We start from the raw sequence: 25430 nt of genomic DNA, 5'->3' as shown, positions 1-25430 counted from the left end.
CTGATAGACGAATAAAATGTGGTCCATCCACACAGTGGAATATTATTCAGCCTTGAAAAGGAACTTCTGATGCACGGATGGATCTTGAGGATAGCGTGTCCAGTGAAATAGGCCAGTCACCGAAGGACTGATACCGTATGATTCCACTTAAACGAGGACCTGGAGCAGGTGGATTCGCAGAGACAGAAAGGACGGTGGGTGCCAGGGGCTGGAGCAGAGAGAGGGAGTGTTTAACGAGGACAGAGTTGCAGTTTGAGAGGATGAGAAAGTTCTGGAGATGGATGGTGGTGATGGCTGCACAACAGTGTGAACGTGCTTAATGCCCCAGAACTGTGCACTTAAGGACAGTTATGGGCCGGGCGCGGTGGCTCACGCCTGGAATCCTGGGTGACAGAGCAAGACCCCGTCTCAAAAGAGTTATGGTAAATTATATGTAATGTGCATTTTATCACAATAAAAAATTGAATTGGGGGGAGAAAAAAAGTTACTAGATCAGAAAAAGTCATTGTTACACTCTCCAGACATCTTCCTGCTTCTACTTTTCTCACAGGGAAGGGCAACGATAGGGACACAGGTGGCACCTGCCCTGTAAGGGCCTCTGATGCACTCGACTTTCGGCCCCAGGAGAATATCACTTCGAGGGTGAGAGATCTCTGGATGCCTCCAGCCCGGCTCTTTGGAACAAAATGAGACAAAGGGAAAGTGGCTTCTCTCCCCGTTGCTTTTATGGGCCCCGGCTCTGCCAGCCACCAGGGCTTGAGTTCCAGGGTGACCTTGGGGTTCACCTGCTGCCTCCTTCACCTACCCTACCCACGGCCACTCAGGTGTGGCCCCTACCTCTGGGGCCTCCCTGCTGCCCAACTCCACACGGACACCAGACTGATCTTCCCAAAGCACCCAAATTCCTCGGTCACTCCAAAGCATCCGGGGCTCGCTGCTGCCTGCTAAGCAAAATCTCAGCTCCAGGCCTGCTGGTCGGGGAGACTCTGGGGACTTCACACTCTCTGCTCTCCCCTGGCAGGGCCTACGGCCCGTCCCTGATGGGGGTGGTTGAGTGCACAGGCTCTGGAGTGAGATCTGGACTCGACTCCTCACTCCACCTCACCTCTCTATCCAGTGTCCTCACTAGAGAAAAGGATGCTGATGACACAGGTCTCAGAGGACATGAGACACCAACAGGAAACGCAGTCGTCATCTGCCTTTGCCAAACATATCTGGGTTCTGCTGACCTCGTGTGCTCTACTTCGAGTGTCTAAGCCTCACTCTCCCCTGCGGGTCCAGCTCAAAGCCCACCTTCTCCAGGAGCCCTCGCTCCTCTGAACACTGTTCTTGGGAGTGTTCAGCCCCAAGGCGGAGGTTTCCTGCCCTGTCTCACAACCTGACACCTTGTGTTCCTCCAGGGCACAGCCACCTGGTCGAGGCGGTGACAACAAACAGCCCATGCAATGCAGCATCCCTGGCACCAGAGACAACTGCTGAATGGAGAAGGGTCCCAGCAGATGTTGACATGACGGTGACTCCAGAAATCATTTAAACACTGGACTCCTCAAGGCTGAGTATTTTTGCTGTTGGATATTTAAAACAAAGGGGAGCTTCAAAAAGGAAGGTGGTGGCCAGGCACGGTGGCACATGTCTATAATCCCAGCACTCTGGGAGGCAAACTGAGCCCAAGGGTTCTAGACCAGCCTGGGCAACATAGCGAGACCCTGGCTCTACTAAAGATAGAAAAACTAGTCAGATGTGGTGGCACCTGTAGTCCCAGCTACTCAGGAGGCTGAGGCAGGAGGATTGCTTGAGCCCAGGAGTTTGGGGCTGCAATGAGCTATGATGATGCCACTGCACTCCAGCCTGGGTGACAGAGTGAGACCCTGTGTGTTTTTTTTTTAAAGACAAATGGGTTGTTCTGACAGTGGAGACCCAAGTCTGAAGACACTCAGAGCCACCAGGCCCCACCTGGAGCTGGGAAACGCAGACGCCACACACAGCAGACATGGGCTGAGGACATCTGCGGGAGCACTGCCAGCTGTTCACGGACCAGGCAGCAGTGAGCAAACACTGCAGAGGAGGAAGACGAGGTCAAGCACGATGCCTGACACCACGAGATAATTGCCACTGTCTCATCAATTATGGGTCAAAAGCTAGGGCCATGAAAGCTTGGACCAGATATTTAAAGAGTCTCCCACACTAGCATGACACTGTAACCAAGCCAAGCAAGGCCCATCGAACCCAAGGATTCAAGGTCAGCCGTGTCCCCAGGGGCAAGAACAGTGAGCTAACCCAACCCGCCAGCCCATGACAGTCACCGCAGAGCCTCTCAGTGACACTGGATGTCATCTACTGTACCCCAGTGACAAACGCCAATCCACAGTGTTCCCGCCAACTGCAAATCCTAATGGCCACAATCGGGAGGAGACACCCAGGAGCAGCTGGAGTTAGAAATCCTGCTTTTCATAGCTCCTACTGCAAAGTACAGCCATCTCGGACTTACTCTCACATAGGAAGCCCTGAAGATCTAATGACATTACCTTTTCAAATACATCACTTCTTAGAACTTTTAATTTTGAAGAATTTGTCTGCTAACCATGTGTGAAAAAGGTCAGACCTACTTGCAAACTGGCTCCTCCCTTCCCCAGAAGACAGCCATGAACCCCCTTCCTTTAAGGGGCTCCTGGCCCAGACCCTCCCCCGGCGGGTGTCGTCACACAACCAGAATGACCACGCCAGCAGAGACAAGGCAGCGGGGACACTTTACTCCAGAGATTCCTCCCACGTTTCATATTAAATATCTGAAATATATTAATCTTAAAAAAATATCAACACAGTACTCAATGAATAGAGGCAGTGGAGTAAACAAGATGTCCAGGTCGCAAAATCGTAGGTCACGTAAAAAACCGCAGAGTGTGGAGCCGCGGGCGCACAGCGGCGCACGGGCCGCCCCCGCGCTCAGTCTCGCAGGAGGTTTTCGGGCTTGGGGTAGCCGAAGAGAACGAAGTCGGCCTCGTAGAGTTTGTACAGCTGCTGCCGCCAGGCCAGGGGGATCTTGGCGAACCAGTCCTCCTCCCAGCTGCTGGCGGTCCTGTTCCGGTAGCTCGGGGGGAAGCGCAGGCGCCCGTCCACCCTGAGCAGCCGCAGCAGCTGCGCCGCGTCCTCGTCCAGCGTCTCCAGCTTGCCCACGAAGTCGTAGTCGATCTGGCACGGGTGGCAGAGGCGGTACACCTGCCGCCAGTGCTCGTTGAAGGGCGCCAGGCGCTCGGTGCGCGGGTCCAGCAGGTACTGGATGAAGTTGGCGAAGGACACGCGGAGGCCGGCGCCGAAGGCCTCGCCCACTGAGGCGGGCGGGCTGCTGAGGTTGGCGTACAGCCGCAGCATGGGCATGGCGAACCTGCGGTAGAACTCCTCGTTCTCCAGCTCGAACTTGCTGCGGAAGGCCGAGATGAGGCGCACGAAGGGGTCGCGCACGAACAGGAACTTGGTGTACTTCTTCAGCTTGATCTTCATGAGGTGGCGCGAGAACCTGCCGTAGCGGCGCCAGAACTTGTTGAAGGTCAGGTGCGTGCTGGAGTTGTGCACGTGCTCGCGCGGGATGTCCAGCGGGTCGCGGTAGGGCGCGCCGCGGTCCAGCAGGCTCTCGCTCAGCACGATCATCACGCGCTTCCAGTTGGTGCAGGCCACCTTGGGCACGTAGCAGTAGATGACGCCGTGCCGGTCGTCCACGATGAGGTGGTTCAGCTCGTAGTTGGGGATGTCGTCGAACGAGCGCTCCTTGGTGGGGAAGGCCAGGCTGGCGTTGGCGCAGGAGGCCCGAAGCACGCGCCTGCGCTCCGCCTGCTGCCGGCCCTGGTCAGGGCTCTGCGGGGCGCCGTGCGGGGACCAGTCGTAGCCCCGCACGCTCTCCTCCAGGCGGCTCTGCGCCGGTCTGCTGGGCGCCGCAGGCGGCAGCTCCGTCTTCCTCCCGGAAAGGTCAACAGGCTTCCCGGAGCCGAGCAGCTTGTCCAGAAACTCCTCCGCGTCCGGGTCCTCGCCCTGCCCGGGGGTGGGGTGCGGCCTGGATAAGGACGTGTGCAGGTAGAAGTGGGCGGTGCCCACGTTGTCCCAGTACACGATGATGAGCAGGATCATGAGGACGGACCCCAGCGCCAGCCACAGCCGGAAGAGCCGGGGCCTGGCCATGCTGCCTGGCCAGGGCCTCGCGGTCGCTCACTGCAGCTTCCTGGAGCGATGGGACATCGCGCTGGAGGAACCTGGAGGGGCGACAACAGACTGAATTACAGACTGAGACCACTGAGCGTCTCTTCTCTGACTCCTACTTTCCGATCCCTGGGGGACGCAGAGGGCCTTGGGACCCGTGCTTGCTGGTGCGCCAGACCCCTCCCCCTGCCCCACCTACCAGGCCCTGATTAGTGGCTCCGCCCCTTGGTCCAAAGCACGAGTGACCAAGGGGGAGCGAGACCCCATCAGCACGCTGAAAGGGAGGGGGCAGTGCGACAGGGGGTGCGGACCCTGGTGAAGAGGAGCGATGGGGAAACTAACGAGGAGGCTAAAGCTCAAGGTTACCGAGGCCCTGAAGAAGCCCCCCCCCACAGTCCTCCAGGGCACACGCAGACCAGACAGACACGTGAGACAGGCCCTGACTCTAGCTACGATGCAGGTGCAGGGTGACCCAGGAGGCAGCATAGTCCTGCCTCATCTGCACCCTTGACGTGGAAAGGGCAGAAGGCATGAGGTGAGTGGGCACCGGGGCCTGCCTGGCTACTGGGCTGGCCCACGTGAACGCCCTCCAGGCTCCAAGGGCCCATCAGCACCCCTGCAGGGGACACACAGCAGCAGCAGTGTCTCGACTGAGGACAGGGACGGCCACCTGATCCCCAACAACAGAAGGGGGCAGGAGAGCAGGGACGGAGGGTTCTGGGTGACAGCTCCTGACAGCCGCAGGTCCCCAGGCTCTATATAGCAAGCCAGGCCAGCTCAGGGGGCCAGGGTGGAGAGTGCAGGCCGGATGCTGGCAGACATGCAGCCAATTACAACTGTGATAGAGGCTGTGGACAGTTAGCGTGGATGCTGGCAGTGTGGAACATGCCTGGCCTGGCCCCACTCAGCAAACACTGAGCACAGTTCTGTCCCAAGGCCTCGCTGAGTGCCAGGGACATCTCAGGAAACAAGATGTTGTCTCTGCCAGTTATGCAGATGGAGAAAGCTGACCGAGTTGTGGGAAGGCCGGCTCAGAGGTGAGTAGTGCCCTAGCTTGCTTCACTACCAGTCCCCCAAAATGGAGAGTCCCACTCCTCCCAGCTCCTCCCTCCTGCAACTCAAAACTCTAGTGTAACACAGCACACTTCAGGAACACCCTGGAAGGTGGAAAGAAGACTGCAGACAGGCCAGGGACCTGGGGGTTCGAGGAGTGACAAGGGGTGAGCTCCCTTGGGTTCCTTGTCTCCTGTGTGCACAGGACAGGGCTGGAGAAGCCTGTGACCCCAAACCATCGATAGGCACAGACAAAACATCTCCTAGAAGTGCCTGCTCCCCTTGCCAAAGGGCAGGCGCCATGTAGTAAAAATCTGACTTGCCCAAAGAGGTGTCTGGCCTTGGCCCCTGGTTTCTGGGAGGTGACCTGTAAGCCCTCGAGTGCCCCACCTGATTGGAGTCTTTGAGCCACGCTGGAGAGTGAACAGTGTGCTTTATGATGGGGGCTCTGGGCCATGCAGTATCAGCTCAACTTCCAGAGGTCCTGGGCCGGACGGAGGTCAGCCATGTGCAGAGTTAGCATGTCCACGTGGTGGAACCCCAGCAGACCCTGAAAACAGAGGCTCAGTGGAGATCCCCTAGTGGCTACACCCGTGCATGGTAACTCTTCCCTGGGCTGATTTTAATCTGTCTCCCTTCCCTGTAATAAACCATAATCATAAATGTAACAGCTTTCCGTGAGTTAGTTGTGTGCCTTCTAGCGAATCATCAAACCCGAGGGTGGTCTTGGGGACACGTGCACTTGCTACTGGTGTCAGTCACAGTGAGAGAAGTCTTGGAAGCTATTCCCTAACTTCATAGTGACCTAACAGAAAGATCTTTCTAGCATCACCTTCTCTACTTAATCCAAACACAAATGGGAAAATTGCACCCCACAGTTTCATCAGGGACGCCCTGGGAGCTGATCTTCCATACCACCCCCTGCCCTACAAAAGCAGGGGGCACACTCCTCTTCCCCTACCAGGCACCGGGTGGTACTGGTAGGGCTGAGCAGGGAGGTGAGCTCTGACTGTCCCACCAGGGCAGTATCGATGGGGTCCCAGGGGGAGCTAAGCCTTGACCCCACCTGGCATCCACCATGCAGAAGGTGACACGAGGCAGGACAGTCCATGCTCTGATTCCCCTTGCCCATAGCAGGGCCCAGTGGGGACCTGAACTCCACTCTCCCCCCACCTGGCATCCGGGGGTGGAGCAAGTCATTAGAGGTGGGGCTAGCTGGCACTCTTCTTCTTCCCAGCTCCTGATGTTGAGGGAAAACATTTGTCATACAAACATTAATCAAAAGAAAGCCAAGTGTGGCTATAACAATACCAGATGAGGTAAACTCTAGAAGGAAAAAAATTACTGGAGACAAAAAGGGACATTACAGAAAGAAAAAAATGTCAATCTATAGGAAGACAAAATAATCCTAAAGCAAAAATTGATAGAGCCAAAGGATAAATAGACAAATCCACAATTATAGTTGGAGACTTCAATAGTTCATTGAAGTCTTGATAATTGATAGAACCACTAGACAGAAACCCCACAAGGACACACAACTTAACACCAGCAACCACCAGGGTCTGATGCATGCAGAGCACTCCATCTTGTCCCACTCACTCACCCTGGTAGACCAAACCCCAACAAATGTTAAAGAAATGAAATCAGGTTTCCACCCATAAAGGAATAAAACTAGAAATTGACAACCTCCAAACACTTGGAAATTAAATGACATACTTCTCAATCTTAAAGGACATTTTTAAAATACATAGAACTGAATGACAATATAACATATCAAAATACAAGAGATGTAGCTAACACAGTGCTGAGAGCAGTAGAAAACAGGAGCGATCTCAAATTAATGATTTAAAATCCATCTCAAGAAACCAGAAAGAAGAGCAAGATAAACCAAAAGCAAGCAGAAGGAAGAAAATAATAGCAGAAATTGATAAACTTGAAAACAGGTTGGCAACAGAGAAATCAATGAAACAAAAAGCAAACTCTTAGGGAAAAACATCAAGGAAATTGATAAACCTCTAGAAAGACTGACAAAGATAGGAAAAGAAGACACAAATCATCTTTATCAGGAATAAAATGGGATAATATTAGATCCTGTGGCCATAAAGGGATGACTATGAAGAGCTTCACGTTCACAAATTTAGCAACTTTGATGAAACAGACCAATTCCTTGACAACCACAAACTACCAAGATGGATAATCCTATACTCATTAAAGAAACTGAATTTGTAATTTAAAATCTCCTAAAAAAAGAAATCTCCATGGTTTCACTGAAGAATTCTATCAAACATTTAAAGAATAACATTGATTTTATACAATCTTTTACAAAAAAAGAACTCATTACCCAAACCAGACAAAACAGTAGGAAAAAAGAGAAAGCTACAGGCCAGTATAACTCCTGAAACTAGATGTAAAAATCCTCCAAATAGGCCAGGCCTGGTGGCTCACGCCTGTAATCCTAGCACTCTGGGAGGCTGAAGTGGGTGGATCGTTTGAGCTCAGGAGTTCAAGACCAGCCTGAGCAAGAGCAAGACACCGTCTCTACTAAAAATAGAAAGAAATTAGCTGGACAACTAAAAATTTATATAGAAAAAAATTAGCTGGGCATGGTGGCGCATGGTGGCATATGCCTGTAGTCCCAGCTACTTGGGAGGCTGAGGCAGGAGGATTGCTTGAGCCCAGGAGTTTGAGGTTGCTGTGAGGTAGGCTGATGCCATGGCACTCTAGCCCCGGCAACAGAGTGAGACTCTGTCTCAAAAGAAAAAATCCTCCAAATATTAGTTAACCAAATCCAGCAATGTATAAAAAGAATTACATCATGACCAAGTGGGATTTATTCTGAATGTGCAAGGGTGCTTCAGCATTCAAAAAAATCAACCATGCACTCTACCCATCAATGGGCTAAAGAATCAGCTCATAGAGAAAACATACAGACAGAATCCAACATCCATTCATTATAAAAACTCTCAGCAAGGCCGGGCGCTGTGGCTCACGCCTGTAATCCTAGCTCTTGGGAGGCCAAGGCGGGCGGATTGCTCAAGATCAGGAGTTCAAAACCAGCCTGAGCAAGAGCGAGACCCCGTCTCTACTATAAATAGAAAGAAATTAATTGGCCCACTGATATATATATAAAAAAAATTAGCCGGGCATGGTGGCGCATGCCTGTAGTCCCAGCTACTCGGGAGGCTGAGGCAGAAGGATCGCTTGAGCCCAGGAGTTTGAGGTTGCTGTGAGCTAGGCTGACGCCACGGCACTCACTCTAGCCTGGACAACAAAGTGAGACTCTGTCTCAAAAAAAAAAAAAAAAAAAAAACTCTCAGCAAACTAGGAGAACTTCCTTAACTTGATAAATAGCACCTACAAAAACCTACGGCTAACCCAACACCATACTTAACCACTTCGGTACGGTGCTCACCAGCCGCAAAACCTTGCCCACAGCCGGCACTCATAGTGTACACGATAGTTTGTGCTGTGCATTGACGACAAATCAGTTTTGCTCTTGTGTGATGAGGAAAGCTTTAAAGCACTGAAAGCTTGTTTTTTCCTTTATAGGCAGCTTTACTTGTAATGTAAATCAAAATAGGTAACATATAGGTACATGTTTTTATTACGTTATTTTTAAATGTTCACAGTTTTATTTTGATAAATGACAAATTAGAAAAGTCACATCACGGCTGTCAGCTAAAGTCGACACTTGGCTGTGTGCTTTCATCTGTGGCTATCGACTATAGTCGATGCTCGTACCGAAGTGGTTAATGGTAAAAAAGCGAGTGCTTGACCACTCAGACCAGGAACAAACAAGGATGTCCCCAATCCACCATCATCCATGGACCCTTGCTCATCCTACTGCTCACGACTCAGTGCTCCCGTGCCCAGCGAAGCCTCTCCCGACTGGGTCAAATCCCCAGGTATGCACGCTCCGTTGATCACATCTGTAATCACGTACTTGCTCTCCCTCATACTGCCCCGGGAAGGCGGGCTCTGTCCAGCTCTGCTCACCACGTTCCAGGCACACAGCAGGGCTACAGCAGATGTCAGCTGAATGACAGGCACAGAAGCTCTGCGTCACAGTGGCCTTGCTCTGGAGGGACCTTCATGACCAGGTCCCTCACCCTCCAAGGCAGGTCCTTTTCTGGTATGTGCCTGGGCCGTGTTCCTGCCTTGGCTTCTTGCTAAGGACACTGGATCTTTTACAGAAATGAGTTCCTGCCCCAGAATGTTTGTGCCCACATTAGCTGTCTCTTCTGTCACCGGCACCTCCTGGCGGCTCCTCCCTTCTGCCTACATAGGCTCCGAGGCCCATCCTGGATGGGACAATCCTCAGGTCCCCCGCTGGTCCCCCCCCCCAGCCTGCCTCTGTCTTCTGCTAGGCCCTCCCCCAAAGCTCTAGTCCCCCAACCACTGGCACATTTGGCCCACCCTACCACCAACTGAGTCCAGCGTCTCCCAGAATCCGGATTCAGAAAGACAGATAGCCTAGAAAGATGAAGATCAAGTTGAAAATAAGAGATGGAAATTTAAATTGGGATAAAGGTTAAGTTCTCCACCAAAAAAAAAAAAAAAAAAAAAAAGATCAATTATACAGGATGGGAGAAGACCTCCCAATTTGACACAAGGCAAAAAGGGATGAGGTTGAGAAAGAAAGAGAATGTGGTACTATTTTGTTTTTTTTTTTTTTTTTTTGAGACAGAGTCTCACTTTGTTGCCCAGGCTAGAGTGAGTGCCGTGGCGTCAGCCTAGCTCACAGCAACCTCAAACTCCTGGGCTCGAGTGATCCTTCTGCCTCAGCCTCCCAGGTAGCTGGGACTACAGGCATGCGCCACCATGCCCGGCTAATTTTTTATATATATATCAGTTGGCCAATTAATTTCTTTCTATTTATAGTAGAGACGGGGTCTCGCTCTTGCTCAGGCTGGTTTTGAACTACTGACCTTGAGCAATCTGCCCGCCTCGGCCTCCCAAGAGCTAGGATTACAGGCGTGAGCCACAGCGCCCGGCCTGTGGTACTATTTTGAATTAATGCACACGAATCTGCAGGCTTGTTCCTGCCACACCTGGCCCACATGTGGGCCCTTACAGGACTTGACACCGGTGCTCATGGCAGTCCTATGACCTCAGCCAAGCACAGAAACAATGGTGGCCACAGTGCATGGGTCCCCAGAGGTGCTCAGCTCCTCCAGTGGTCTCTCTTCCCTACATTTTTGAGTGGGACCATCTTACAGCCCTGTTTAGCGGGCGGTGGGGAAAGATAAACGCACATTTCCATGTCTGGTATGTATGACCAGATAGCCTAGGATTTCTGGAAAAGCCCACCAACCTGGACCCCTACCTCTGCCACTCACCCCCTGCACTGCAGTCATGTGCGCACCTGTCCAACCCACCTGCTGAGGCTCACTGGGCGGGGTCCTGGCGTCCCCTCCAGCTCCTCCATGGGGCACCCGCCCCACACCCCCGTGACAGGGGAGAAATGTGGGAGTCGGGGCTGTTGCGGGTGGAAGGAGGATTTCTACTGGGGCCTCAGCTATCTGAAGGGCTGTCACAGAAAACAGGGAGCAAGCCAGCCTGTGCAGCCTCAGAAGGCAGCACTCAGAGACCGAGGTTAGGCCAGCGAAAGCATACATACACTAACGGCCAAAACCCAGAACGAGACCTCCACACCCGAGGGCATCCAAGCACAGACGGACGGACCACCCTTGGAGGTCCAGGGGAGAGTCTCGCACTAGAGGCCTCTTGGATCCTCCCAGCGTGAGCTGCTCAAAGCCTGTATTTCTCAAATGCGTCCGACTGTGTTCTAAAGGCAGCTGTACCTGGCGCCTAGCAGATCCTTATTAAATGAACCTGCAGGTTGGTGAGGCTGACACTCGGCCGCCCCCTCCGTGGCACGCAACCGCCCCGTGCACTGTTAGCCCAGCTAAGGGAGAAAGTACTAAACGATGCCGCAGAAAGGTCAGCACAGAGGGCGGTCGGCTTCTCCATGAAAGGTGCTGACATGGTCCTCAGAGAAAAGTGTCCTGTGCCCGCCGCCACCTCCGCTGGGCGTTTCTGGGCACTTGGCATGCTCAGCACGCCCACCTGAGGCACAGAGCAGCCTGGCCCCCAGCCCGGAGGGACCTGCGTCACGCACAGTTCACATGTGCACTAAATGTGATAAGGGTGATGCCCCCACTACAGAAATCAGGCAAAGCCGTAAGGTTCAGAGGGGAGACCCGTCTCTGTCTCCCGCACAGCTGCGCTGGCAGCCGGCCCTCCCCAGCGTGGGTGTGAGCGGAATGGGAACGTGCAACACTGTAACAGCGGTTAATGCCCTCAGCGGTTATAAGCATGCAATTTTGCAGCCTATTTTTTAAAAATTAGATCATAAGTAGCCATGTTCTCTTCTTAAGACCATCCTTCTCAGTGATGTGTAACAATGAACAGTTTCTTGAGATGAAGGTAAAACCACAAGAAAAAAAAAGAAAAAAGAAATAAGTTTGCCAAACGCTGAGAAAGTAGCAAAAGGAGAAAAGTAACTGAAAATGTCAAAGGACTTGAGAGGTAAGTTTCTGATTTTAAGGTCAAGACTATCTGGCAGAGTGCAGATTATGCGGATTCAGAGTCACATCGTGGACACAGGCCCACGCCACAGACCAGGGACCCTGCCCCCGCCCACGCATTTCGTGTGCCAAGAACCAGACCAGGGGATTACTGAGCCAACAACCTCGGTCCCTTGCTTATTTTTCGGCTGAGAAGTGTTACATGCACACTAACAAATGCCAGGGACCACATCATTCTATAAAACCTATGACTTTTTACTGATAATTTAATAAGACTCCAGTTTAATTACAAAGAAAATATTTTAGGATAGTAACTATATGTAAATAACATCTTTTTAATAGCACCCACCATTCACCGAGCTCCTACTATGCGTCACGCACCTAGACGAGCACTTTACAAATGTACATCACTGTGTGTGCTCTCCCTGGCTCTCAAGGAGGGTGACATTATCTCCTTTTACAGCTGAGGAAACTGAGGCACAGAGATGCAAAATTGGCATCTAACTCCAAAAGTTCAAGCTTGACACACTCCCTCAACTTCCTGTTAAACAGCTTTCCTGAGGTCTAACTGCAGAACCTACAAAATGCTGCACATACGTGTAGTGTACACCTTAATACATTTGACATATATATGCATCCATGAAGCCAGCACCACCCCAAGATGGCCACGTCTGTGACACCCCCCAGACATCCACTCGTGCCTCTTATAATCTTTCTCCCCCCTCTCCTCCCTTCAAGCAATCGCTGATCTGTTCCCTATCACTATAAATTAGTTTATAGAATTTTTATAAATAGAATCATACACTGTTTACTTTTGTTCCTATCTTCTTTAACTCAGCATAATTACTTTGAGACTAGGTGGTGTGGTTGTGTGTGTCAACAGTTCCTTCCTTTCTAGTGCCGAGTGGTATCCACTATAAAAAGTATTTATAGGCCGGGCGCCATGGCTTACGCCTGTAATCCTAGCACTCTGGGAGGCTAAGGCAGGAGGATTGCTTGAGGTCAGGAGTTCAAGACCGGCCTGAGCAAGAGCAAGACCCCGTCTCTACTAAAAATAGAAAAATTAGCTGGGCATGGTGGCGCATGCCTGTAGTCCCAGCTACTCGGGAGGCTGAGGCAGGAGGATCGCTTGAGCCCAAGAGTTGGAGGTTGCTGTGAGCTAGGCTGATACCATGACACTCTAGTCTGGGCAACAGAGAGTGAGTCTGCCTCCAAAAAAAGCAAAATAAAGGAAAGTGTGTTTAAAAAAATTAAGGCATTAAATATGCTACAGAATTGTAACAGAAGGCTTAGCTTACAGCCTGTGTTGAAGCCACAGTTCACCCTCATGCTCACAACCTTTTGCAAAAGACTGCCAGACTTTACCTGCAATTTATTTATTAAGCATTAAATTTTTAAAAATGCATAACGTGGAGGAGGTGCAGGAAACAAGACAGGACTTGTTTCCTACATGAAATAAGGTATGAAAATGAGTCCTTCAGAATGGCCAGAATCCCATGGGCCTGGTCATTCAGCTCTGCTCCTGCCTTGTCATGCTCTTGTGCGTTCACAACCAGGTGTGCTTCAGGTGCGGTCCCTTCCAGGACTTTCAAGTCGAGGTGATGAACCCCTAAATTCTTGCTGCTAAGGTAGCATTTACCTATGAGTCTGAGAGGCCGTGGTTCATTTTTAGCAAGGAGGGCAGGCCTCTGTGTCGCCACGTCTCACCCCAAGCGAGCCACACGCAGCAGCTGCAGAAGCAGGCCGGGCCGAGGACAAGAGGCAGCTGTGACAGCAGCCCCGGAAAGGAAAGGTTAACACATGCACAGGTCGCAGTTCTCAGAACCATGAGAATGAGAGAGAAGGGAGAAAGAGCACCAGAGAGCATTGCCAACAACAGGTTTCACTTTCCAAAAGGCAGACTGGACACACAGGAACTGCTGGCGCAGGGACCCAGGCGGCCCCAGTCCGGAGCCCGTGCAACTGTCACTGTTTCCTGGGGACAAGAGAAGCACACGGGGAGTCTCATGAGAACAGCCGTGCTGAGACGAAGTCACCACCCCACCTGCTTCAAACGCACATCAGGGACAACAATGACCTCATAAAGTCATTTTTCATTAAAAAAAAAATAAGGACATTATTTCCCAATGTCAATCTCCCACCATTTCAAAAAAGCACTCAACAGAAAGGCTGGGTGCTCTGAAGCAGCAGATCATGCAGGGTGTCTCAGATGGACAGGTCCATGGCCGGCCTGCCATACCACAGCTACGCGCTCCTGTCCCCGAGAGAGAACCGCAGAGCACAGGCTCACCCAGAGGCTCCTCCGTCCGCCAGAAAACCCAGGAGGGGACACTGCTCTGCAAGGGGTATGTCAGTGCCCTCGTAAACGCTACCGAGAATTATTGGGTCAGGATTACACCCAGACGCTGTGGTTAGGCACATGGAGCTGTTTCTTCCTTGGGGTGGGGCTGTTAAATATTTCCTTTCTTGCACACAACACGCGGGGCACGATGCCAAGGGCGGACACGGCAGCCCGTGCCAGCTGCCCACTCGAGGCTGCTCGTCCATGTGAGCCTTCACACTAATCGCAGGCCAAGAGCTGGGAGGGAAAGGGCAGCTGGCAGGGGAGAGCTGTGGTCACGGCCCACTCCCATGCCTTTGCGAGTCACCCTGGCACGTCCACGAGCACCCTGCTAGATCCTCCACGTTAGGACCTGCACGAGGGTGTTTTCCATATTTTTATAGCAGAACTAACATCTATCATATAAAACCATCGAGTATTAATAATATGTGGTTAATTTTATGTGTCCACTTGACTGGGCCACAGGATGACCAGATATTTGGGTAAAAATCATCCCGAGTGTGTCTGTGAGGGTGTTTCTGCATGAGATGAACATTCGAATCGATAGACTGGAAAGCAGACTGCCCTCCCCAGCCTCAGTGAGCCTCGTCCAACCCATCGAAGGCCTGAGCAGATCAGAGGTGGGGGAGGAAAGAATCGGCCCTGCCCGCCTGTCTTCCAGCTACGACATCAGTCTCCTTCTGCCTCTGGTCTGGACTCAGGCTGGAACTGTACCATTTCCCAGGACTGGACCTCTCAGCCTCCACACTTGTATGAGCTGATTCCTTACAATCATTCTTTCCATGTGTACGTGTATGTTAACACATATAAACACACACACAGACACACATACATCCCACTGGTTGTTCCCTTGGAGAGCCCTAATACAGATATCCACTTTGTCATTTGGACTGGGGGTACCCTGTGTGCACGCATGTGTGTTTACTGCACATTACAGATGGAAATGATCAAACCGGCGAGAACTGGACAGTTAAGTGTTAACAAATGGGAACGACTGTCCTTGGCCAAATGCAGAGACTTTCAGCTGCATCCAACACAGGTATTCCAGAGCGAGGGCCTGAGGTTGGTTTTTTTCCCCACATAGATACCCGGCTGTTCCAGCACCATGTGTGGAAAAAACCATTCCTTCCTGATGGAGTCACTTTGGCTCCTCTGCTTGTTCTTTTTTTTAAAGTCAGGTTTACTGAGGTAGGATTTACACACAGTACAGCTCATTCTTTTTAAGTGCACAGTTTGATGCGTTTTGGCAAACGCACACTACAGTTAAGATAAAGAACATTTCCATCCCTCCCAAAAGTCCCCTCTCACCCTCTCCCAACACCCAGCTCCAGGCAACCACCAGTCTGTTTTCGGTCCTGCAGTTCTGCCTTTTCTAGAATGTCCCATAAGGGGAATTGCTCAGTGTGCAGGCCTCTGTACATGGCTTTTCTCACTTGGCGTGGTGCCTTGAGAAGCATCCAGGTTGCTGCTTGTATCAGCAGCAAGTTCCTTTTTCTCCTGCTGAGAATTTCACTGTATGATATGCCACCATTTGTTTGCCCACTTCCCAACTGATGGACTTTGGGGTTATTTCCTTTTTTTCTCTATTATGAATAAAGCTGCTATGAACTTTTTTGCCTAAAGGCTAGACCTTTTTTTTTATGCTGAGGCTTTCAAGAACTCAGAAAAGATGGTATTAAAAAAATATGAAATGGATTTTTCAGCTCCTGGAATGTTCTACAAGATCCAGAAAAGCTTATGTTCTATACCAATGCGTAGGATCTATTTAAAGACCCATCAGACTGGCCATTAACACATGATGTACAAATCTTATCACTGATTATTCAATTATAAAATTAGATGCTCTACATTGAAAGCTACAAAACACTGCAGAGAAACTGAAGTTCTAAAAAAAAAGAGGAGTGATATCAAGTTCATGGATTAGTAGCCTTAATATCGAGATGTTCCTACTCCCCAAAGTGATCTCTAGAAATACAGTGATCCCAATCAAAATTCCAGCAGGCTCTTCTGTTGAAATTGAAAATTTTTTAAATTTATTCAGAGTTGCAAAGGACCTAGGATGGCCAAAACAAGCTTGAAAAAGAACAGGGCCGGGCATGGTGGCTCACACTTTTAATCCTAGCACTCTGGGAGGCTGAGGGGGGAGGATTGCTCAAGGTCAGGAGTTCAAGACCAGCCTGAGCAAGAGCAAGACCCCATTTCTACTAAAAATAGAAAGAAATTATCTGGACAAGTAAAAATATATACATAAAAAAAATTAGCCGGGCATGGTGGCACATGCCTGTAGTCTCTGCTACTCGGGAGGCTGAGGCAGAAGAATTGCTTAAGCCCAAGACTTTGAGGTTACTGTGAGCTGGGCTGATGCCATGGCACTCTAGCCTAGGCAACAGAGCCAGACTCTGTCTCAAAAAATAAAAGAAGAAGAACAGATTTGAAGTCTGAGTGGCTCATTTCGCAACTAACTATAAAGTTGGAAAGTAAAAATAGAGAAAATAATGCAGACAGGGTATAAGGACAGACATACCTCATGGACAAGTGGAACAGAACAGAGTCCAAAAAGAGACCCACACATGTGTGGCCAATTTATTTTCAGCAGAGGCACCAGAGTAATCCAACAAGGGAAGAACAGTCTTTTCAACCCGTGGTGCTGGAATAACCAGACGTCTGGCAGAGCATGAACCTCAGCCCCTACATCTCGTACCACACACAAAATTTAGCTTGCGACGGAGCACTGCCCTCCATATAAAAGCTACAACTATTAACCTTTCTGAGGAAAGCAGAAGAAAATCGCCATGACTTTGAGGAAGGCAAGGATTTGTCAGGATACCAAAAGCAGGAACCATAAGATAAAAATTTGGTAAACTGGACTTTATCAAAATTTCAAACTTAGGCTCTTCAAGTTTTACCATGAAGAAAATTAAAAGGCAGACATAAACTGGGACACAATATTCTCAATACATATATCTAACAAAGAACTTATATCCAGAATATATAAAGAATTCTCACAACTAAAAATAAGAAAACAAACGACCCAATTAAAAAATGAACAAAAACATGAGAACAGATACTTCACGAAAGATGTACCAATAGTCAAAAAGCACATAAGGGCTTATCATCATCAGGCATCAGAGAAATGTAAATTAAAATGAGATTCCCACCTAGCACCTGGGGAATGGCTAAGATGAAAAATACTAACAAGAGCAAGTGCCGGCGGGATTGCAGGGGCGCTGGGACGGGGGAAGGCAGAAAACAGTATTCCCGCTACGGAAACAGCCTGGTAGTTTCTAATAAAGTTAAACATATTTACAATACAGGCTGCAATTCCATTGCTAACTGTCCAAGAGAAGTGAAAACATGTCCCCACAAAGACTTAAACAAGAATATTCTTTGCAGCTTTAGTCCAAATAGCTAAAAATTGAAAACAACCCCAATGGCCATCAGTGAATGTATGAACAAACTGGTGTACCCATTTAATAAGAAACTACTCAGCAACGAAAATGAATGAACTACTGATTCATGTGACAACATGCGTGAATCTCAGAGGTCACATGTGGAACGAAAGAGGCGGGACACGAGAGTGCCTGCTGTGTGATGCCACTTATAGCCAAAAACGGTGGGAGACGTCACAGACTGCAGAGGAGCATAGGGAAGCTCCGGGTGACAGAAATGTCCTGTCACACTGACTGCGGTGGTGATCACACAGGTGAACATGTATGTCCACTCTCATCGAACCGTATACTTTAAAAAGGGGAGCATTTTATGGCTTGTAAATTATACCTCGATACCGTTGATTTAAAATTTTAAAGAATGTAGTGGTCTTACGAAGTTGATCTCCAGAAGCTAAAACTTTTCTCTTCAATATGGATGGGACAGCCCGCTGTCACCAGTTTCCACGAAGTCGGAGAAAAAGCCCAGCACAGAGTTCTGCACACACGTGTACGGGCTGGAGGAAGCAAGAGGAACTGAGAACAGGCCCCACCTCTGCTGAGTGGCCTGGGCCAAGTCACCTTACGTCTGAGTTTCAGTTCTTCGTCTACAGCATGAGAACAACCTAGGCCTTTCTGCTAACCAGAGGTATTGAGAAAGAAAATGAGAAAACACCAGCTAAGTGTTTTAGAAAATAGTAAAGCACTTTATTTAGGAAATACCACTGGCCTTATTCATGCTCACTCAAACAGTTGTGTTACACAAACGTGTCATTTGTATTACTTCTCTTCCTTTCTACCAAGAGCCAGTGATCAGTAGTCGAAAATGACTATACATTTGCAACTGATTTTATAACAACTGTGGCAAACATGTTTGTAAAAGTGCTGTTCTAAGGGCTTTGCACATATTAGTCTGTTTAATCTCAACACTAATTGTGATGAAATTGGGGAAAATAGTTATACAACTTGTCCAAGTCTACATAGCTAGCAACTGTTTAGAGCTGGCAATCTGACTCAGGTGCCTGGTCAGATTTTTCTTTTTTGTTGTTTTAGACAGACAGGGTCTCGCTCTATCACCAAAGCTAAAATGCAGGGGTGAGATCATAGTTCACCATAACCTTGAACTTCTAGGCTCAAGCAACCCTCCCAAGTATCCAGGATGAAAGGCACAAGCCACCACCTCCAGCTAATTTTTTAAAAAATTTTTTGTAGAGACGGGGTCTCACTATGTTGCCCAGGCTGGTCTCAAACTCCTGGCCTCAAGTGATCCTCCTGCCTCGGCCTCCAAAAGTGCTGGGATTACAGGCATGAGCCCAGCCTGTAATCCCAGCCATAGACATTCAGATTATTATTACCTTTATTTCTGAGAGAATTAGCTTCTTCGTGTCCAAATAACCAAGCTCTTGGGCATTAAGTCAAGTGACATGACCTTCATTAAGAATTCTAAGTTTTATATATATATAAAACTGTTCCAAGTTTTATTTATTTATGCTACTGGCAAAAAGACCAGAAACCACCTATTTCTTTTCCAGCTTTATAAACTCTATATAAGGCGAATAATTCACTGCAGTTCCCATCACTGTAGTCAACAAAAATTTGGAAAGTTTCTGGTGTCAACATTTGCTCTCTGCACGCCCTGGGCTGCCAAGCCCTGCAATTTACAGTGTGGTGCTGCAGTAAAACCCTCATTGTAAGATAGATTTTCACTTGGTACCATGACGACCGTGGCTTATTTGCTTACAAAATCACTCCACTTGTGTGCAGTTAACCCTGCAAACTAAATCTGACAGTATTATCCAAATAAAAATATGTAATAAGTGGTCACATTGATGAGAACAGAACACTGATGTAAAGACACAGGAGACCTACATGAAAACTGAGCCCAAACTTGCCTTTGAAGCGACTTTCCCACAGATCGGGACCCAGGGCCCAGAGGCCACCAACCTTCCCCGTCGCTAAGCCCTGGGTCAGCACCTCACAACTAGACAGGACATCAGTGAACATGGACCAGTCCAATATCCCCAGACTAGGTTCCAAGTTCTTAGCAGACAGGCATCATGTCTAAGGCAGCACAATACTTATAATGCATTTATAAAACACCAACTCAAAAAAATTACTTCGATAATTAAAATTAATGTTGTTAATAACAATAAATTTCACATGATCAGTTTAAGAAACTGCCTAGGGCTTTACATACAAAATATCCCCAGGCCCTGACCCCTCTTAGCCTCACCCACAGCCCAGCCCACCTGAGCCTCACCTGCGTTAGCACAGCTACCTCCGAAACTGCCTTCCTGCTTCTGCCCTGGTGCCCACACAATCCATTTCCAACCCAGGTCATGTGACATGTCTGCTCAAAGTCCTCCGATCGCTGGAGTCCAGTATCTTCTAATCCCCAGGTCATGTGGCATGTCTGCTCAAAGTCCTCCGATCACTGGAGTCCAGTGGCTTCCAATCCCCACCGGTCTCATGTCCTAGCGCAGCCCCCTCACCAACCCACCCCAACCTCGATGGTCTCCTTGCCGTTCGCCTACCACCCAAGCAGGCTCCCGCTGCCTGGCCTCTGCATTGCTGTCCCTTTGCTGGACCCGTTCCCTGGGAATCCCAGGGCAATCTCACACTGCCTTCCCATCTCCACTCGAAGCTCAGAGGAAGGAGATCCTGGCCCCCACCAAGCTCCAAATCTCTGCCAAGTGACCACAGCTCCAGAGACAGGATACAGAGAACGATGGCAATAACCAAGAGGAAATAGCCACTAAAGAGGGCCATGCACGGAAAGCAGCTGAGGCCTCTCCACTCGAGCAGGAAGCTTGCCTGAGACTGTTTTTAGTCACATCAACACCATCCACATCCACATCCACATCCACTCAAGGACGGAATCATTCTTGGACACAGCAGTCCCTGCCCTCTTCCCCAGCCTTATCTCTGCCCTTCTAGCCGATTCTCTGGGCGTTTGCCTCCCACCTCTAAATGATGGCCTCTGGAGCTGGACCTTGCCTCTTCAGTTTGGGGCATCACCGACTGACTTCCCACGGTGGCAGGAGAAAGCGTAGCTCTCTCCTCCCCTGGACCCAGCCATGCTGTCTCCCCCACACCTTCTGCACCCAGGCATATCATAATTCCAATTAGAGCAGCCGCCGGTGTTTACATAAACTGTTATCATTGTGGAGAGGCCATTCACAGCTGAGCCTTGTAGTACACTATAATTATTTTTCTTTTCCTGCACAACGGTTTATTTTCCCTGGAACTAATAACAGTCTTGTGTTTTCATTTGCTTTGTTTAGTACTTATCACTAATCCAGCCCCAACTCTGCCAACTGTCTAAATCTCCTCTCCAGATGTCCCGAGCATCGGGTGTCCTGTTAATTTCATCTTCTCCCAAAAAATCTCTTTGAGGAGCCTCTGACCAGCTCAGCTCAGGACGAGTTTGCTCTCCACGTGGGTGCCTGGCTGGTGTCCTGCCTCTCCATCTTCCTCCAGCAGGTCCTTGTCACCCCCACCTAGGGGGAAGTCCTCTCTCCTCCACGCATCCCCCTCCCTCCCTCTCTCTAGCCCTGCCACCCCACCAGGCAGACCGCGCGTGCAGCCACTGCCTCCCAGCACGAGAGGCAAACCTGGGGAGCACGTCTGAAGATGTCTTTACCCTCCTTTGCCTGAGTGTAGAGTTCAAGGTTGACAGAATTTTCCTTCAGAATCTCAAGAGCAAGGCTCTCCTGTCTTCTCGCGTCCCGTGTTCCTGTGGAGTCTGAAGCCCAGCTGATACGTGACCTGTTGTTTTCTTCTCTAGAGGCTACCACACTCTTCTCCATTCCACGGGTTCTGAAACGTCACAGCTTCGTGTCTTGCAGGGGGACGCAGGTAAATCTCCCCCCATCCAAACTCTCATTATCCAAATTCTGGAGCTGACAGAGTGACACATACTTTCACATAAATCCCTTGCTCCCACATTCTCACTAGTGTCTATCTGAAACTCGATCTCCCTCACTGTCCAAACTTACTGCCCAGACTTTTAATAGCCAAAGTGGGAAGTGGAGACACCGGGAGAGTGACGGACACCTGCATTTTCACCCACGGTGCTGGTCACTGGCTGGGCCCCTTCCACCCAGAATGTCTGAGTTCTAAGAAATCACTTTGTGGATGATTTCGTCCTATTTTCTCTATTTCTTGCTGAAACTCTAGTTGTTCAGCTGTCAACCTCCTGCTCTGATCTTTTTTCTCTCATTTTCCATCTTCTTGCTTTTCTGTTCTACTTTCTGAGAGAGTGCCTCAACTTTACCTTTCACCCACCAACTGAGGTTTTTAACTTTGGCTATTGTATTTTTTACATCCAAGAATTCTCTTTTTGGATCTTTGAGAGTTCCTTTCCTTTTTAGGGCTGCCTGTTCTTGTCTCACGTGTGCAGTATTTCCTGTTATCTCCACGTGCATATGGATGACAATCTGGTCCAAGTCTTCTTCCTGCACACTCCGCTGCCTGCAGGTGTGCGCTCTGGTCTCCATCTTCCATGCCCGAGGTTTTCTTCGTCAGGTGTCCTTGGTTATCTGTTAGTATCTAAGGGAGGAGGATTAAGAAAACTTGGATGCTTCCAACACTGGGAGTGGTTAATGACAAGCTTCATTAGCAAGTGATCCAGGTGGGCCTTTGAACTGGGGACTCCCTGATGTCATTACTTTTAGGTCTTTTCACCTGGGCCACTCAGGTTCCCCAAAGACTCAGATTCAGGCATCATTCTGCCCAGAGGGAAAAGCCCCAGGTGGCCTTGTTCTGGGAGCCAAGTGGGCTCTGTGTAGCGGGGCACCCCCTCGCCCCTAAACACGATGTGCCTGGGGTGCTTACTATTCTTCTCTGAAATACTGTTAAAGGTTCTTGACAGTTACAGAAACCACCACCTTGGCTAACAGCAGGAAGTAATGAGGTAGACGGTCAGTTATCTTCATGCACATCTGTGGGCCAGCAACTGAACCACCAGCCCCAACTGCGGCCACAGAGCCACCAAGCAGGTGTGAAACTAATGCTCATTTCTGAAGAGAAAGAAACAATTTCAAAACCAAAACTAAAGATGTAACATTTTTAAAAATGATAAGTGAGCCGCATGTGTTTCAGTGCTAACAATAAGCGGTCTCTTTCCGCCAATTCTCTGGAGGAGAACCACCCACCAGTCCCGACAACCCTGCAGTAAAGAGAACTGTCTGTCCCAGGTTGGCCAGACGACAGCTCCTCTTCCACCCTCTGTGCCCCATGCTGGGACTCCAGGGATCCCCTCCTCGAACACGATGCATCCCCTTCCCTACCAGACCACACTGCATCCAAGACGCCCACATATTCTACAGGTCTAAGACCCACGTGTGTTTTTGCCCTTCCCCTCTCCTGCCGGCTCTAGCATCCTTCATCACGAGCACCAGCGCCAGCCTCTGCACCCAGGCAAGAAATCTCAGCTGCCTTAGCCTAGCCCTCTCACAACAGCCCACAGGTCGCCCCACCCAGTGGACGCTGCAGCCTCTTCCAGCTCCACACCCTCAGCCTCTGACCTGGACCCACGCCCCCACAGGGCTGCCCAACTGCATCTCCATCTCCCCAGACCCTAAATCCATCTTTCCCATTCTCATTAGCATTACCTTTCTGAAACACAGGCCTAATTGTGTCCTGCCCCAAAACCATGACTGCTCATCACCAAAGCTCAAACTCCTGGCACAGCATTTTAAGCGCCATCACAACCAGAAACCTACCTTTCTAGCCTCAGCTTCCACCTGGGTCCTCAAACCCCATCCCATCATGAACAGAGCGACTCACGGTTCCCCAAACACCCCACTCACCTCCACCTCCCTGCACACCCTGTGGTCTCCACCCAGAATATTCTCCCCGAACTTCACTCATCCTTCAAGACCCAATTCACGTGTCCTCTCCACTGTGGAAAACTTCTCCAACTCCAAGAAATAAGCTCAGTTGCTCCCTCTTTCTTCACACTTTGTAAACTCCTACAGTCCCAACCACATTGTGTTGCAGCCGGCCAACCATGAGCTCCCAGGGTAAGGCCCGTGGTATCGCCAGCATCTAGCCAGCCCAACTTGGCATCTTCTGTATGCTTAGAGGTTCGATAACGCTCGCTGAAGCATGAAGCAGGCACACGCTGAGCGTCAGTAAACCGTTATTGTTGGCCGGAAAACATCGGCCCCAGCCCCAGGGAAATTAAACATCTCTGCCATTCCACGCAAGCACTCTTGTGGCAATTTCCTAATGACCCCTGTTTTCTCCCCATTTTCGCTCAGACACCAGCCCTGACTCACATTCCCAACACCAGCTGTTTAGAGAGGAAGGCTAAACTGTGCCCCGGTGTGGGGGCAGGTAAGGGACCAGCTGAGCTGTCCCCAGCCACCCACAGCCCGGAACCACACTGTGGGGCGCAGGGGGTCAGAGAGGCACCGTCCACCCTGCCTGCAACCCACATTCTCAGTCGCCCGGGTCTTCCGAGCCGACAGCACCGAATTATGCAGTAAATAATTTAATAACTGTGGAAACACTACGGCTCGTTGTGCTCCGCGCCAGACGGAACCTCGCCCGAGCCAAGGGTTTGCCGCTGATGCCTCGGTGGCCGCGCGCCGAGCAGTCAGTCCTCCCGTCCGCGGGCTGCACCGGGGCTTCCGCTCGCTCCAGAGCGGAGCCGCTGTCTCGGAGCCGGAGGGCACTGAGGCGACACCGCCGCGCCAGCCGCCCGGTGCGCGGTCTGCGCGTCGCGGCTGCGGCCGGCGGGCGCAAGTTGAGTGCCCGGAGGACGCCGGGCGCGTGCGGCCCGCGGCCCGAGACCCCCGCCCGGCGCCGCGCGTCGGAAGCAAGTGGCCGGGACCGACCGCCCCCGCCCGGCACTGCGGCGTCTCCGCCGACCCCCGGACCCCGCACCCGGACAGCACAGAGAGGGCGCGCGCGGGCCAAGGTCACGCAGCGGGGCCGCCGCACCCTCCCGGGCCGGGCCTGCAGAGCGCCCCGCGCCCCCCGCCCAGGGACCCTCGCCCGCCCCAGCGGGACCCCCGCCCGGCCCGCCCGCCACGGGACCCCGTCCCGGGACCGAGCGCGCCGGGAGGGAGCCGGCGCCCCGCGCTCCCACCTCGGCCGCCCCGCGCCCTCACCTCGGCCGGTCCGCACCCCGCGCCTCGCGCCCGCCGCCGCCCGCGCCCCACGGACCCCTCCCGACACCGCCCCGCCGGCCCCGGGCCCGCCCCCAGCACTCGGCCCCGCCTACCGCTCCTCTTCTCGCGAGAAGTCGCGGCCGCCGGAGGGGCCGCGGAGACCGAGGGGCGCCCACCCTCAGCGCGCCTGCGCCCTCCCCGCCGCGCCGGCCTCGCCAGCCAGTGCCATGTGGCGCTATTTACGCCCAGAGTCGGCCCCGCCCCTCCCGCCGGGCCCCGCCCCTCCGCGGCGGCCAGTCCGCAGCGTGGGCTCCGCCCCGGCAGGGCGCGCGGGGGCGCGCGGGGGCGCGCGGTGTCCGCAGACCCAGCCGGAGCGCGGCGTGGCGGGGAACGACTATCCCTACAAGCAGCCTTTATGGGCGCCTGCTGTCTACCAGACTCGGTCGCGTCCCCGACTCACTGGGAGAGGACTGTGATGCTCGCCCGCTGGGGCTTGGGACCCGCTGTGTTGACCTTGGGCGAGTGACTTAACCTCTCCGAGCGTGTCTCCAGATCCATCGGATAGTGACACTTGGGCGCAGGGGTAGTCCGGACGCAGACGAGATCGCACGTGCAAAGCCCTCGGCAAGGTGCCTGGTGCTCAGTGAGCATGCAGTGATTGCTCTTGGCACGAGTGATTGTTTAAAAGTTGTGGTGAGGCCGGGCGCGGTGGCTCACGCCTGTAATCCTAGCTCTGTGGGAGGCTGAGAGGGGCGGATTGCTCGAGGTCAGG

The 25430-nt window shown here is 51.3% G+C and overlaps 1 protein-coding gene across 3 annotated transcripts; it reads right to left on the bottom strand.

The window, feature by feature from the left end:
• Nucleotides 1-2728: 2728 nt before the first annotated feature.
• On the bottom strand, nt 2729-24878 carry CHST12 (carbohydrate sulfotransferase 12). 3 transcript variants are annotated; one of them, XM_075995243.1, is made up of 3 exons: nt 24772-24878; nt 5632-5791; nt 2729-4241 (listed from the first exon to the last, which is right to left on the bottom strand). In XM_075995243.1, exon 3 carries the CDS (start codon nt 4168-4170, stop codon nt 2944-2946), a length of 1227 nt encoding a protein of 408 aa, XP_075851358.1. In that variant the 5' UTR covers nt 4171-4241; nt 5632-5791; nt 24772-24878; the 3' UTR covers nt 2729-2943. The 3 variants fall into 3 exon arrangements, with proteins under 3 accessions (XP_075851358.1, XP_012614894.1, XP_012614899.1); XM_012759440.2 differs by lacking the exon at nt 24772-24878 and adding an exon at nt 24659-24732; XM_012759445.2 differs by lacking the exons at nt 5632-5791; nt 24772-24878 and adding an exon at nt 24659-24730.
• Nucleotides 24879-25430: the final 552 nt, after the last annotated feature.

Source organism: Microcebus murinus, chromosome 19 (genome assembly GCF_040939455.1).
Source record: "Microcebus murinus isolate Inina chromosome 19, M.murinus_Inina_mat1.0, whole genome shotgun sequence".
NCBI lineage: Eukaryota > Metazoa > Chordata > Mammalia > Primates > Cheirogaleidae > Microcebus > Microcebus murinus.
This window is presented reverse-complemented; position numbering and strand designations above follow the sequence as displayed.

What these genes read in the sequence shown, in the direction of transcription:
- CHST12 (XM_075995243.1), bottom strand. Translation starts at nt 4,170, where the DNA reads ATGGCCAGGCCCCGGCTCTTCCGGCTGTGGCTGGCGCTGGGGTCCGTC.